The sequence below is a fragment of the Ammodytes marinus genome (genome assembly GCF_949987685.1).
Source record: "Ammodytes marinus genome assembly, chromosome: 8".
Classification (NCBI taxonomy): domain Eukaryota; kingdom Metazoa; phylum Chordata; class Actinopteri; order Uranoscopiformes; family Ammodytidae; genus Ammodytes; species Ammodytes marinus.
The window spans coordinates 6,291,647-6,307,266 of NC_137212.1; the positions used below are offsets into that span (position 1 = coordinate 6,291,647).

General features: G+C 41.4%; 1 protein-coding gene across 1 annotated transcript in view; it reads right to left on the reverse strand.

Annotated features, from left to right (window-relative positions):
• Nucleotides 1-7,234: 7,234 nt before the first annotated feature.
• The window catches only part of lrp8 (low density lipoprotein receptor-related protein 8, apolipoprotein e receptor), a gene marked incomplete at its 3' end in the record, with an annotated part of 171,005 nt that continues 162,619 nt past the window's right edge, over nucleotides 7,235-15,620 (reverse strand). Inside the window, exons 17-18 of the mRNA XM_080033188.1 lie at nucleotides 10,804-10,872; nucleotides 7,235-7,542 (exon numbers count right to left, since the gene is read on the reverse strand). Of these exons, the coding sequence (XP_079889314.1) occupies nucleotides 7,235-7,542; nucleotides 10,804-10,872 (377 nt within the window). The remainder of the gene's footprint in view (nucleotides 7,543-10,803; nucleotides 10,873-15,620) is intronic.

Consider the following 15,620-nt stretch of genomic DNA (forward strand, 5'->3'; position numbering starts at 1 on the left):
GGATGGATTTTGAGATTTTCCCCTTGCAGGCAGTGACACATCAGCAACATGCAGGTAGACAGTTTTAAAAAAAAAAATTTGGAGCCAAGTTTGTAATAATTGCAGGGCCTGGAAAAATGTCCAAATCGGAGACAAACCTCATATATGTCAAAATATTGCCCGCGTGTAACATCATCCCAACCAATACAAAGATTTACACACACACACACACAAAAATGTCACAACTCAATTGCAGTCTTATTTCTAACCCCCGTAACCCTCATTTTACACTGACTGGTAGAAAAATGTAGGCGACTTAAAAGGTGCTCCGAGGAACTTTCAGTTTGTGTTCATTCTTGCACCCCCTTTGGACAAAAACGGTAGTGTTTTCACTACAACAGCTGTTGTTCCTGGGTGAGCATACCCATGACAAATGCATTAAGAAAAACTATATGAAAATAGTATTCTTTGCACTGATGGCCTCGTTTTCTGTTATGTAATTCATGATCATCAGAGGAAAAATCAGACCGATTCAAAAATATTTTAAAAAGTTCCTCGTAGCACCTTTAACAATGGCCCCTTTCAAGTAATCAAACATCAATAAGATCGTATATGAAATTGAGAACAGGTGTGGTGAGGAGAGAGAGACTGAGAAAGAGAGGAAGAACAACTACAACTCACATATTACCAGTCCCAAAAAACACAATAGTAGGAAGCAGTTGGTTGAGGAAAGTCACTATAGGTCAAAAAAAGCTAATTGCAAGCCGGGTAAAGTCATGTTCGAGGTCTCCTTCCATAGTCCAAAACTGCAGTTGGTTTTTGGGGGGTTGCTTACTCTCCTGGCCTGTTCGCTGGTTCTCGATTGGGAGTTTTTAGTCTTCCGTTGTGGGCATTTCCTTAGTATTTTAGGGGAATCCAAGTTATTTCGTCCAGTGTCTTTTCGACCCCCATTTCTTCCAGTGTGTATGTGTGTCTGTCAGTCTGTCTACCCACCTACTGATAGCCCTTTGCCCAAGGGGAAGATGTTAATGGTTGATATGAAGGTATGAGGGCAAGACAATGAGAGCAATGCTGACTCTGGCCTTTACACTACAAAAAAAAAACAGAGCCAAAATCCATTGTGTTTGATACAGTGTTTGACTATGTATGAAAGTGGTGAGGAGATGTGAGTGATAGTTAGAAAGCAAGTCAGTGCATTCTGGTTAAAGCAGCATGGGTCAGATTATTTGTCAGTTTAGAAAAGACTGGAGAGAACCGTTAGAAGAGTGCAGAGAAAGAAGGTAAGAAAGGACATGCGACAGGACAGTTGAGAAAACAGGGAGCACAAATCAGGAACGCTATTAACACGGTATTAAGTTATATTGGGTTTTGGGTTATCATGGCTGTTAAAATCTGCTATGATGAGCTAGTAACGTAAACACTTTCCCTTAAAAAAAAAACAGACGTGATTTTTTTCGTGATAGTAACATGCCTATTATGCATTAGGATTTGTAATTTGTAAGACAATCCCAATATGTTTTATGAACATACCTGTACAACATGTTTTACAGTAACTGAATAACTGAATATCAACGCACAAAATGATCCCTACTTCTTCTGTATGAGGAAGTGTGCTCAACCTAATCCTCAAAACTTCGGCCTGTTTATGCAGCTGCCTGATAGTAAAACTTGTATTAAGCTGCCTTTAGGGCATTGATAAGCTCCCAAGTGATACGTGATTATTACTATGTATCAAGAATGTCCAGAAAGCATACCGTCAAATCAAGTTCTACTACACTACAGCTCCTACCCACTGTATGAAATTCCTTCTTGGACTTTTTTTATTCCAGCGTCCTTAGCTTGAGGACGCATGGTGGTCACAAAGCTGACCGGCCAATCTGTCTTCACACTGTAGCAACTAATAACCTTTCTACAATGGCCCCACGCTCGGTCACCTCAATAAATAAGCAATTTATACTCCTAACTGCAAACCCTCCGTATGGAACTGCATTAGACCCTGCAGCTAACAGGGGCACGGTGGAAACTACTGTATATGTGGAGTGCAGCCCAAGGTTTCAGGGTCTGGGATTATTTTATCATCTTATATTCACAAAGATATCTGGCCTTTTGGCATTTTTCCTGGCATCTTAAGTCATCTCCATCTTTCTTTAAGAGACTTTTATGAAATAGTATGGCGTTGGTAGCATTTATACTAAGTCCGCTAGCCATCAAAAACCTGATAATATTGAAAAATGACCAAAATGACCACAGTTTTATACCAAAATCTAGCTGTTTCAATTTAAACAGTTTCGTATTTGTTAATATTAAATTATACCAAAAGCCCAAACACTGCAACACGCTATACCATCTTTCTAAGGGAGGTGAGCAGACAACATCAACATAAATCTGGCATAATAAATGAGCCACCATTCATCTTCGGAGCATAAACCATGTTCAGCAATAGGGCTTAGTGTAAATCCTGGCAGTCATTTCCTGCCTACACCACACCTTGGTCTCTGTCTGTTTAATTTTTCTCCGTCCCCTGTGCATCTAGTGAGCAAACCTTTCCAGGAAACCAGTGAGAACAATGAATAATTACTACCATTAATCAACTGTTCGTTTATATGCACACATTGTCGGTATGGTTAGATGAATGCATATGCTGAGGCTATACTGAGCCTATGTTGGAAGACTGGAATGTTTGCATTCTATACTTTGTTTATGCTGGTTATTCTATCATGGTTATACAAACGGAGGATTTAATAAGGATTTGATAAGGACATAAGCATCTCTTAGCCTAGCTCAGCTTAAATGCAACAGTGATTTTATATTAAAAATGGAAGACCAGTATTGTATATATAGCTCTGAAACTCAAAATGCCCTTTTATTTAGACTAAATGATGTTCAGAGTAGGAATTATGTGCCATAAATAATTGTGATAGCTATCATACTAACTTGTCACAACAGCTTCTAGTAATCCAATAATACTACAAATAGTGAGCAATTATTGCGATAGTCACTGGGCATGAGTTCCATCTGATTCAACGGGCTGGAAGAAGCATGTCTGTGGCACAGCCAATGGAAGATGGGGCTCTTTACGCTGGTTTACACATTTCCTCTCTATCAAGCTTTCAAATCAAATAAGCGCTCGGCTCAGTCGGCCTCAGAGAATCACTCATCTGCTCATATAAAAACGGGGACACTCACAACCACACAGAGCAGAAAGGGATTCCTCACAAATGTGGGTCTCGTTTTCTACAGCATCTCATCTAGAAAGATATATAAAAATTGAAATTGTTGAAGAAGGGGGGGTCTAAGGGGGGATGAGTGACCATGCCAAGAAGCACCGAAAAGCAGTCCTGTGAATCCACAGAAACGATGTATATTGGCTGCTCAAGTTCAAAGATTAATGTCTATGTTTGGCAGCCATTCAATTCATTCATCAAAATAACATGTCCTAACATTTTTCCACACCTTAAGCACTTTTAGCACTTAACATCAAATTTGTTTGGTCCCCCAAATCCTGGTTTGTCGTTAGCAACATTGTCTATTTTTTTTTTATTGTTTGTTTATTGTACTCTTTTGCTGTTATTTTTATTATTGATTTATTGTGTTCAAACTTATTAATTCAACATCAACCTGCCATTTGGACCATAGATGTACATTAGCCACCAGCTATAATTTTGCATATTTACATAAATGTCCATCAATATGCCCTGTCCATATTCTGAATACATTCATCTCTCAAATCTCTCATACCAGTCACAGGGAGATGCTTTGTGACACTCTGGCTGTCTGGATATGAACTTTCACGATCAAAATATTGACGGCAGCCGACACACAGATCGACATGCAGAAGTCAGGGAACACGCGTGTGAGTCTTAAAACCCACAGCGATGCAAATGAACAAACAATTCCAAATTCATTATCGACCGTTGGCACACCTCTGATACCAGGAGAGAGGATTACCCATAATCCTTTTGCCGTTTCTGCCCCGCTGCTTTTTGCCTTGAGGCCCTAACCTCTGGTGGCACAAATCCTTCCCCCAAAAAATCAACACTCCTTTACTCTTTTACCTCCAAAACATGCAGGCAGCACCATCCATTTTCTCCCCTATACCTCCATTCCCCTTGGATATATTTAGCTTAGCATGTCAACAGAATGTCAAGGGACAAAACTGAGAGGTCGGGTGTGAAAAAGGTTGACATTGCCCCGTTTTGAACAAAATCTGTCATGTCAACTCAAGTACTATGAGGAAAAAATACCGTCCTTGCCTTCGCCTATTACAGTGTATCTGCCTTCAGTACCGAGTTCCCCCCTAGAGAAGCTGATAACATATGTACAACAGCAAAACACACAAATAAATAAAATAAAAAGTCATATTAAATGGGAATTAAAAAATAATGCGCGCCAGCTTTTTTTTCTTCTTGTACGATGGCCAACTTGTATTTACAATGTGCACTGAGACCGCCAAAATGATGTTAGTTGGAACACAATCATCAAGCAGCATTTTAACACACCACTACTGTTAACAAGAGGCAGAGAGAAGAGAGGGAGTAGTGGAGCAGAGGCTATAGACAAACTAGCGCTTAGAGAAGTAGCAGTGGCTAGTAGTGGTAGTAATGTTACTCCAGTGGTTAAAAGTAGGAATAGGAAAAGGGTTGGGGAGGATTAACACAAAGTACATGTCATCCCCTGTTACTTTTAAAGGCAAATTCAGGCCTCCTTCTCTTTCTCCTCTGCGTAGTACAGGTCTCATTGTAGTGGTGTGGAGGCTGTGGTCATGGATTGAGAGATTGTGTTTGAGGAGGGGAGTGTGTGGTGGGGTGGGGGGGGGGGGGGGCAGAATGCATTCCCCCCCTCAGGGATAGCCATCATCCTCCAGACTGAGAGCCACGCGCTGCAAACAGCAGATAAAAAAAAGACCGTTATGACACAGAAGACTGGTAGGAGAGAGAGAGAGACACAGAGAGAGAGAGAGACACAGAGAGAGAGAGAGAGAGAGAGAATAGTAGGATGATGAAGTGAGATCAAAGAAAGTAAGAAAGAAAGTCTAGCTGGCACCCAGAAAAAAAACTGCCTCTTTTCCACTGAGCAGTACAGTTGGTTTGGTACGGAACGGTAACCCTAAATCTGGGCTGCGTTTCCACTGCAGACAGTACCCTTTCTTGGTAGGCATGGTTTATGAGGTCTAGAGCCATTGAATGGCACTAGACCTTACAAACAGTCTATGGATAAAAATATAAACATAAACAGTCTATGCTCTGGCTGGGGCAGCTATGTAACTATCGTGACATCATAGCAGCGGTGGTTATTTCTCAAAATGATGATTCTGTCGACCAATCAATGGCTGTGTGGCTTCACGGTGTGCTGCACAGTTCGCTTATTCTGGTACCGTCCAACTTCTGACAGTGGAAACGCAACATTGCATGCTGTGCCTTGCTGTTCCATATCGACCTGAAGAGAACTGTACCGCTCAATAGAACCGAGGCTAAATAACTGTTTACTGTTTACTTTGATCTACTCTCAGTCCTTATTCAAATCCTCTCCCTGACCTTCCTCTTCTCCTCTTTTCCAATTCCCCCCTAGCACCATTTTTAATTCCCTCCTTCTCTGGCTGTGTGAGGAATGCAGGACGCTCGCCTACGGCTGCAAATGTCTAGACCTCCCGATGCCAATCTGATATGGGTTTGAATCTAGCGGTCTGGGATGCCACACTGCCATGAAGGGAAAGGGACAGGAGAGGAAAGAAGAGAAAACGAAAAAACAAGTACAAATAATATCACAAGACAATGAAATCATATTTAAAGACTTAAATAATAAAACTGGGAGACGAGAGAGAGAGAGGGAGAGAACAGTTTCCTGTCTGCAGCCCTTCACTGAGGAGGGTTTCTTAATTCGACCTTGAATCTTAATATGACTCAGCTGTGCACCTGTTTGGTGTGTGTGTGTGTGTGTGTGTGTGTGTGTGTGTGTGTGTGTGTGTGTGTTTGTGAGTGTGTTTGTGTGTGTGTGTGTGTGTGTGTGTCTCCAGCCTGTCATCTTGCCAATGATACCCAGGATTCTTTGCCTCCTTTCTCTCTGGAGCAGCACAAAGAAATCTGTGTTACCATGCCAACCGATCAAAGCGCTAGCTAGACGATCCGCCCCCCCCCCCCCATGCAATCTTAATCCTTGTTGGCTGCCCTTCCCTGCTTGCTTGCTTACGGACACCTAAAACAACACATATATTCGACAAATTTCACAAGTGTCCCGATCACACTCTCTTTATACATTTGAGTGCTCTCGAGTAGACATACTGTATAACAAAGCTGGCATTGTTTTTGAGGTTTGAATTGCATCTACATCCATTTGAAATCAACAAGTGTAGTCTGTAACTTCTGAAATTAGAAAATTTGCACGGTTTCTGCAACTACACCCCACATAAAATATGGAATTCTATTTTGGAATGTCCATGGTTCTGATTTGTGCTCCCTTGTTTTATCCTTCTTGTCTTATTTACACTGTAACGAAAAAACATACAACTCACATACGGGCATTGAAATGGTATGATGTCACTATCCAATGAAAAAATTCCATTTATTTTTAGATTTGCCTTGTCCTGTGGTCTGATGCCCTTTCAGTCAACTTTCCGAGGTGACTATAAGGCTAGTCCTCTTCCTCACTCAAAGGCATTTTCAATGTAACAGCCATTTTTGAGTTATTATTATTATTTTTAGTATTATTCCGCATGGAGACAGCAGTTATTATGTAAGCCTTTTTGGAACCCTTCTGTAGTCTGGATGACCCTTTGTTGTCAATGTCACTTTAGCGTAAAAAATAATAAATAAACATCCACGTCTCTGACACGCATGCTGCCATGTGTGACATGCTTTCTGTCGACCATGTTGAAAGATGATTATGCATATGTGGAAGGAGTTGTTTCAAGAAGTAGAGGCCTTAAAGAAACAGTACAAACACCTAAACGTCCCCAAAAACTAACATAACTTACGTATAAATGGGATGGCAGGTTGGCAACGAGGATGTGGATATCTGTATGCTGTATGATTATGGTCATGACGTGAACGTGAAACATGAAATACCGGTGAAGGGCTTATTAAATGTGTGTGTATACAATTTCCAGTGATCACTCCTAAAAACGATTTATGTGAACATATGAGTGTGTGTGTGCTCAAGGCTGTCCTTTCGTTTTAACCCAGGCCTTTTACATGTACACCGAACAGACAGGCTTTTTTTTTTCAAATCCCTACACATCTTCAAACCCAAATCATTTCTCTCATTTTGCGCTGGGTGAAAGCATGGGTGCCCCCGAGTACCAGTGAGAGTTGCTGTCTGTGACCCCGCCCCCTAGAGGAAGCGCTATGAATGGCTGACTGTGGCCGCCACTCACTGCAGGGTACACGTGGCCCACCGACCCATCGCTGTGTCGCCCGATGTGGATCTCATCGTCGTCGTCCTCCGTGGTCTTGCGGTAGACGGGGTTGTCGAAGTTCATGCTCTTGGTGTTCTTGCGCCGCCAGTTCCTCCAGACCAGGTAGCCGCCGGTGCACAGCAGGCCGATGACCACTGTGGCAAGGATAGGGACTGCATGTGTTTAACACACACACACACACACACACACACACACACACAGAAACACAGAATAGGACAGACAGAAGACGGCGGGAGCGTTAACACAGCCCAAGGGCGGGGACATAGAGCGGCGCTTTGAGCACTCACACACACACACAGTCAAACACTTCTGGTACACTTTTATTTATACACTGAGGGCTCGTTGTTTTCTGTTTTCTTTTTTGGAAAGTGTTATCTTCTAAAAAACGTATTTTTTACATTGGAGTAGGCCCACCTTGTTAGAGACGTAGGCTGAGTCTAAAATACCAACTTTAATGTAAGAGCAGGTGCTCTTTCATAAAGCAAAAGCCATATATTTAATAGGTGTAGCTATTGTTTAGGCATTCACCTATGAACTGAATTGATCACAACACGAGTCATGGTTGGGCGGCATACCACCTCTGGTATAGAATTGCCTGTGGAAAACTTCAGGGTATTTTTCAGTGTTTGCCCAAAAAAAACAGAAACAACGAGCCTTCATAGTGTACATATACATTCTATTGCATTCCGTCTCAGTCCCAAACTTACAGAAATGATCAAAATACAATATGATTGCACACAATTTGCAACAACGAATGCCTGCATGCACCATCACACACATACTGCAAACTACATACCAAAAACACACTCAAACATTAACACAGGCATAAACACAGTGAGTTTTGTATTACATATTTTATCATTCAAGCCCTGTAGTGCAATTTTTTTATTTATTTATTATATTTTATTTTTTAACAAAAGGACCAGCAAGGAGGCTTAACTGTCATCGGCGCATTATCCCTGTGCTACATTTGGGCAAATATTACTTTATTTTGCAGAAGCCTGGGGAAAAAGAATGAATAGAAAAATACCCGGACTGTCTGCTGACTGTCTGACTCTGAATGATGAGGTCATGAGAGGAGAATGGACAGCAATGAGAAGATGAGAGGAGAGAGAACGGGGGATTGGAGGATTTGAGATAAGCTCCTCTCATTACCATATCAGCATGAGAGGCCCAGCATGTGTGTGTGTGTGTGTGTGTGTGTGTGTGTGTGTGTGTGTGTGTGTGTGTGTGTGTGTGTGTGTGTGTGTGTGTGTGTGTGTGTGTATATGTATGTGTATGTGTATGACTATGTGAATGTTTATGTGTATGGTATATGAGGCAATGTGTGTGTAGACCAACAGCCAAAAGCAGAGGTGTGCCAATTGGGGGACATAAACCAAGTGTGTGTGTGTGGGTCTTTTTGTGTGTGTGTGTGTGTGTGTATGTGTGTGTGTGTGTGTGTGTGTGTGTGTGTGTGTGTGTGTGTGTAGGGCCACATCCATAGAATGTCGCTGCTTCCCATGTGGAAGACCCCATGTAATTGGTCTTTTGTTGGATGGGCACTTCAGAGCCCTGCGTGACTGGGCTGGAAACCCCCAGATCCTCCTTTGTTCTTCTCTAATTTCTCATTGATTTGAAAGAAAAAAAATTGACAAAAAAACATCAGCTTTGGTCTCATTTGGAACATTTTACTCTAATTAGGGAGCAGCCATAACACCCAGACACTGACTTAATACTGATAATCATTCTCGGGCTCTGTCTCCCTTGTGGAACTGTGTGGGTGGGTGTGGTGGATTAACAGAGAAATGCGGGTGGAGAAATCCGGCCCTCGTGGACTATATGAACAATAATAGTAATTTTTAATGAATGGATTTATTGGCTGCAATGAATGGCAGTAGGACAGCGCAAGGGATGGAGCGGTAAAGGGTTAACAACAGTCTCCAGGGTTATTTTAATGAGCTGATAGCTCAATCGTAGACCATGAAAAGAGAGAAAAAAATGGCTTTGCGATGTTTCCGAGAGCCCATCATTTATCAAAGTATTCAATATTAGGGGATGAAAGAGATCTTAATTATCGTCATTTTGCTGCTTTTATAAGGTCATTTGCACATTCAGCTGATTCTTTAGTTAGGTTATGAGTGAGATAATGAAATATTTCCATAACATTTGATTTTGATTTTAATCAAAGCTTATGAAATAGAATCACTTTTAAAGGTGGATCAGCGATTCTGGAACATTTTGTCAAAATCTCATTTTGTCAAACACAGTGAATAGCTCCTCTCGATCCGCTAGACTGTCTGTTGACCTTTGTTTACACACCCGTTTACAAAGCATAGGCTGTGTATTCACACTGGATTTTTTTTTCAGCGCACGTACAAGTAGCAGATTGTGATGATTGAAAAATGGGATTTTGACAACAAGCGTTCTCCAGAATCTCTGACTCCACCTTTAAGCTGGTGTTATTGTAAAGAACGTTCCTTTCTCTTTGTGCGCCTATACTTCATAGTTATAAGCTAGAGTATATTGGCCTAAAAAAACACTTTTTCTAACCATATTACAACCATATTAATATTATTTCCCAGGTCAGGCTTTCCACCGCCTGAAGCCAAAATACATGATTGTATCTCATTAAGCCTCTCTCTCTCTCTCAGTCATTTTGATAATTCCAGATGATTCCAGCGACCGTGTAACCCACTGTCAGTCCACTGGGTCACAGAGAACTAGGTCAGAGCACTGGGTTGACTGCAGCAGCGTGAGCATACTGTATGAACATACGCTAAATGTTATAGCAGCTTGTCCAATGTGATGGCAAAACATTAACTGAATTTCCCCCATTTGCTCAAAACCTCATTAGGAATAACAAAATGTGCATATTACAGAAGGGCCTGGCCTGTTCGCTGACCGACAAGCTCACTAGACCATAATGGCTTTTTTGATAGCTGCAGGGCCAGGAGGGTATTGTTGGATAATATCGCAGCTCAATACGTTTTTCTCAATTATGAAACTATTATTTTGGGCTCAAAAAGTCAATAGTGAGGCTGACAAAGGACTTGGATACCGAAAAGACACTTTTGGTGGAACAAAAAAAAACATTCTTAAACCATTGAGACACAGACACAAACACACACACACACACACTCACTCACTCACTCACTCACTCACTCACTCACTCACTCACTCACTCACTCACTCACTCACTCACTCACTCACTCACTCACTCACTCACTCACTCACTCACTCACTCACTCACTCACTCACTCACTCACTCACTCACTCACTCACTCACTCACTCACTCACTCACAACAATCCACAGACACCATGCAGGTTTAGAGCGATAGGCAGAGACGTTGAAGAAGCAATCAGGGGAGAAGCAGACAGGCAGAAAGCACACATACAGGCAACACAGCGGGACAGACTGGCGTTTACTCACCGATAGGAATGACTATCCCCAGAACAGCCACTGTGATGTTGTTACCTATGAGGTAGTGATCACTCGCAGCTGGGATGAAGGGAGAGGGAAAAGAGAGAGAGAGAGAGAGAAAAACAGAAACAACAATCAGACTCAGAGCAAAAAGTTTAGTTCAAAAACACCCGCCCCAAAGACAAGTTTGAAGCCTGTTTGTATAATATAAGAGGAAAGCATCTCTCTGCTCCGACAAGGGACTGCTGACTGGCTGTGTTTTCTTTACAGAATGTGTAAATGAAATGCAGACGGTTTATACCAGGAGGCCATATATATACAATGCAATGAGATGCGTTTCTTTTAATACAAAAAGAGACAAAGCCTTCAATGTAATACAAAAGGAGGCAAGTGCAATCCCAGTATGTAATGCATCAGAATTTGCGGTATAGTTCAAAAACTCATTTAGACCTAGAGGTGGAGTCAGCGATTCTAGAAAACGCTTGTTGTCAAAATCCCTTTTTTTTTCCAGAATCAGTGAATATCTCCTCATGACCTGTTTATTGTTTGTTTGTTTATTGTTTGTTGGATCCCCATTAGTTGTCACCATTGTGACAACTATTCTTCCTGGGGTCCCTAAAAAGCAAAACAATTCCTATACAGGTTTCCCAAAATAGGAATCACATACACAAAAAAAAATCTGAAACAAGCAATTACATTTTTCTCATAAAAAAGAAGAAACTCAAATCATAGCCTACATCATACCGTGTGCATACACACACCCGCTTACCCACATTAGATGCCTAAAGGTTCATATTGTAAGCATACAGAATACATTTGCATGCACCATACATACACACTACAAGTATACATTCAGAGATCATTTCATTAAGAGCTGTCCCTATATATAAGTTTAAACTAAGAATTCAAAATAAGGCACTCTGCGGCTTTACAAACACTGGTTGACCTGTCCGTTCTGTGTGTGCGTGTGCTGAAAAATAAGCTGTTGATGGTGATAATACACTGCCTAGGCGCTGTAAACTGGCATGTTGCTAGCTATGGTGGGACCCTTTGTTTACATACCCTTTTACATACTAGTTCACAGAGCCTAGGCTGTGTATTAAAACCTGCATTCTCCAGCATCACTGACTCCACCTTTTAGAATCAAAGCATTTTTAAACTGAGTTCTAGAACATGCTGGAAATACTCTGGGTGACCTTGGGAGTGAAATTAAAACACGTGTCCCTGTGTTGCAGGCCGCAGTGCAATGCAGTATTGCACATTTATACATTTATTCTAGAAATGATTTGTATTACCAACCCCCCCCCCCCCCCCCCTCCCCCCCTCCCCCCCATTCAACTCTAACCCCATCAAGTCAGTGCAAGGCACAACATTAAACCTGCTCCCAAAACTCCTATTAGCAGAAAGCTAGCCGTTAGCCAAAGTGTGATCAGATGGTTATAATGAAGTCTAGCGAGGAAGATTAACACAAGAGATCAGAGCGCTGGCCCTGCATACTGATTGGCCCGTTTCCAGAATAGGACACACACACAAAAACACAGACACGCATGCACGCGCACATCATGCACACACACACACACACACACACACACACACACACACACACACACACACACACACACACACACACACACACACACACACACACACACACACACACACACACACACACACACACACACACACACACACACACACACACACACACACACACACACACACACACACACACACACAAATAGAAGGATGGGACAACAATTAAGACATATTTTGTCCCAGAAATGTAATTGTATACTTTACTAGTTTAAAGGATACACACGCACACAATGTCTCACACACACACACACACACACACACACACACACACACACACACACACACACACACACACACACAATGTCTCACACACACACACACACACACACACACACACACAAAGGTACTGTAACATAAAGAGGGGCACCGCAGGTTAAATGGACATCAGACTGAGCAGTGAAGCGTGTGAGTCCTGATTCAGCAGAAGGGAATTTATTTTAGCTTTTCTTAAAGTATGACTGATGTCCAATGGGCCCTAAGACTCTAAAAGGCGGATTAGTAGAATCTTATTAGAGGCAGCAGTTATGAAAGAAGCAGTCCTGGAAAGTGAAGGCAAAGAGAGATTGAGGGAGAGAGAAAGAGAGAGAGAGAGAGACAGAGAGAGAGGGAGGGAGAGAGAGAGAGAGACATTTGGTAGAAAAATAAAAAAGTCTCAATTTCATTAGGATTGTTATGGCTGGAGGGATTTTAAGTTCAAAAAGGGTTCGCTGCAGCCCCGTCTCTATGGAAACCTCCATATTTATATCACTATATTTGGCTCCTCTATATATAATCCTACTAAAATGTAAAGTTACCCCCACACACACACACACAATAAAAAAATCTAAACACAGGAATCTTAATCTTAACTGAACACACTGCCAACCTTAATACCTTAATGGAGGATTTGGAAGGTGGAGAATGTCTGGCAAGTTTATTACATTTCAAATTTCAATTTCCTGTTTGCGCTCAACAATCGAGAGAGCAATTAAATGGAGGATACATATGAAAGCAGAGTGTCTTTACTAGATTCATTTTGATTGAAGTCTGTCTATAAATAACACAATGCTGCCCATGAACAGATTAAAACCCTTTTTTTTTCTTGCCCTAATATCCTTTCCTAACATGTCTGTATTGCAAGGTACGGGGGTCCAAATTCAAAATGACTCATTATATAGAATTTTTTTTTTTGAAGATTATCCGAAGCTTCTAGAAGCATGATCATTCTGACATGATCAAATTAAGTTGACATCTTCCAAAAATAAAGACAGTATTTTCATGCTGCGGTGGAGGTATAGTTACACAAACGACGATTTGCTCACAGAAAAATCTCACTTGATTTGACTGACTCGAACTGCTGAAACCTCATATTAACTTTAGAATGCATTATTAGAACAGCGGATATTTTTCCAATCACTTACACCAAAAGTGCATTTTAAGAAGGGACCTATTCATAATAACTTTTCTTTACGTATTTATTCATATTTAGGGGAATCATGAACACACGGAACATCATGTGCATGTGAATATTACTCATAACATTCAAATACATTAAGTCTGACTTCTCCAATTGTGTACGTTTCATTTTAACACCAAGACAGGCTTTTTCTAAACGCCGTCCAATGTGGTGGAAAAAAAGATGCATGAATAAATTGCTGGAATCAGGCTGGAGGAGGGAAGGTTGGGTCAAATCTGAAAGCGCACAGATGCGTATGGAGTTGTGTGTGTAGCCTACCAGCTATGTTTTCTTTTAAAATCTTTTTTTATTCCCAAAACTTGCTGGTTCTCTTTCCCTCGCTCCGACAGCACAGCCCCAGCAACCACACATGCGTAACAGCTGATGTCGGCAAAACTTGACAGTGTGCGCTGGCTTGAACATTATAACACACGGCCCGTGGTGGGTTCGGAGAGACACTTCTTGTTCATGGCCCCATTTTCTTCCCCTCTCATTGCTGCTCCACCTCTCATCTGGAGCAGCTTGTGTTGTGGTGCGGACTGCCGACGCAACTACTGAGACTACAGAAAGAAACATGTTCTAGCTTCTAAGTGACTTGAAAAAAAAAAAAGGAACCAGGCCCCCTAAAGTGATGAGACTAGCGGTAGCAGCCATTGTCTTTAATTCCACGACAAATCACACACACACACACACACACACACACACACACACACACACACACACACACACACACACACACACACACACACACACACACACACACACACACACACACACACACACACACACACACACACACACACACACACACACACACACACACACACACACACACACACTTTCTCTCCTGCCTCCATCTCATATTTCCGTGTCCTTGTAAATGCGAAATTCCCCTTCCTACCCCTCTGTGTTGTTCCTTAACTCCCATTCTCCCTGCTACTCAGGTGTTGAACTGTCCTTTGTTCTTTCCTTTCTTAAAGTTCTGTTCATTCTTGCTCCTCTATGGCCCCTTTATTGCCTTTTTACGCTGTACCCTTTTTTTTTTTTTTTACAATCACAATTCTGTAGTTTTTTACTCCTGGCACCTTATCTCATTCATTTCCCTTTTCCTCCCTAGGTTGCCAGTTCTTAATTTTTCCTCTGTCTCCATCCACCCTTTCTCGTTTATAACTGCATAGCTTTTTTCAACCTCAGCCCTTCCTTGGCTCTCGCGTGTTCGAAAAATGAACTGAGAAATGTCTCTGATGTAAATGCAATATTGTAAAATCGGAGTTCAAACACGGTTCAGACGCCAGCTTGCTATCCTTCCTCACGCTTTCTACTTCTTATGTTCCATATATTATTAACTGCTGAGCGGAAAGCTGTATCCGAAATGACCTAAAGTTTGTCCTATTTCTGGTTTTCAAACGAGTCATGTAACGGCAATGGAGCTAGTAGAACATTTCTGTACACTTCCTTAAAATAAATTAAACTCATCGTTATAGGGTCAACCTTTACATTTTTTAATTTACAAGGAAAAATAACTTTAGGATGTTAAGCTGTGGTAGCATTTGGACTGTTACTGACAATTTGTAATAAGTTATTACATTATTGGAAGGGTTGCAATATTAGGGGTTAGTGTTATACTTTAGGCCAATAAATACATCTTAAATTAACTGATACAAGTATAGTATAGCATTATCAGCTCCAGTTATTACATTTTGGAAGGATATTTTTAAACACCGCCAATTATGTAAACGTTTTACATAATGGCCAACAAGATAAGTTTAATGGTTCAAAGTTTTCATCACGTTCT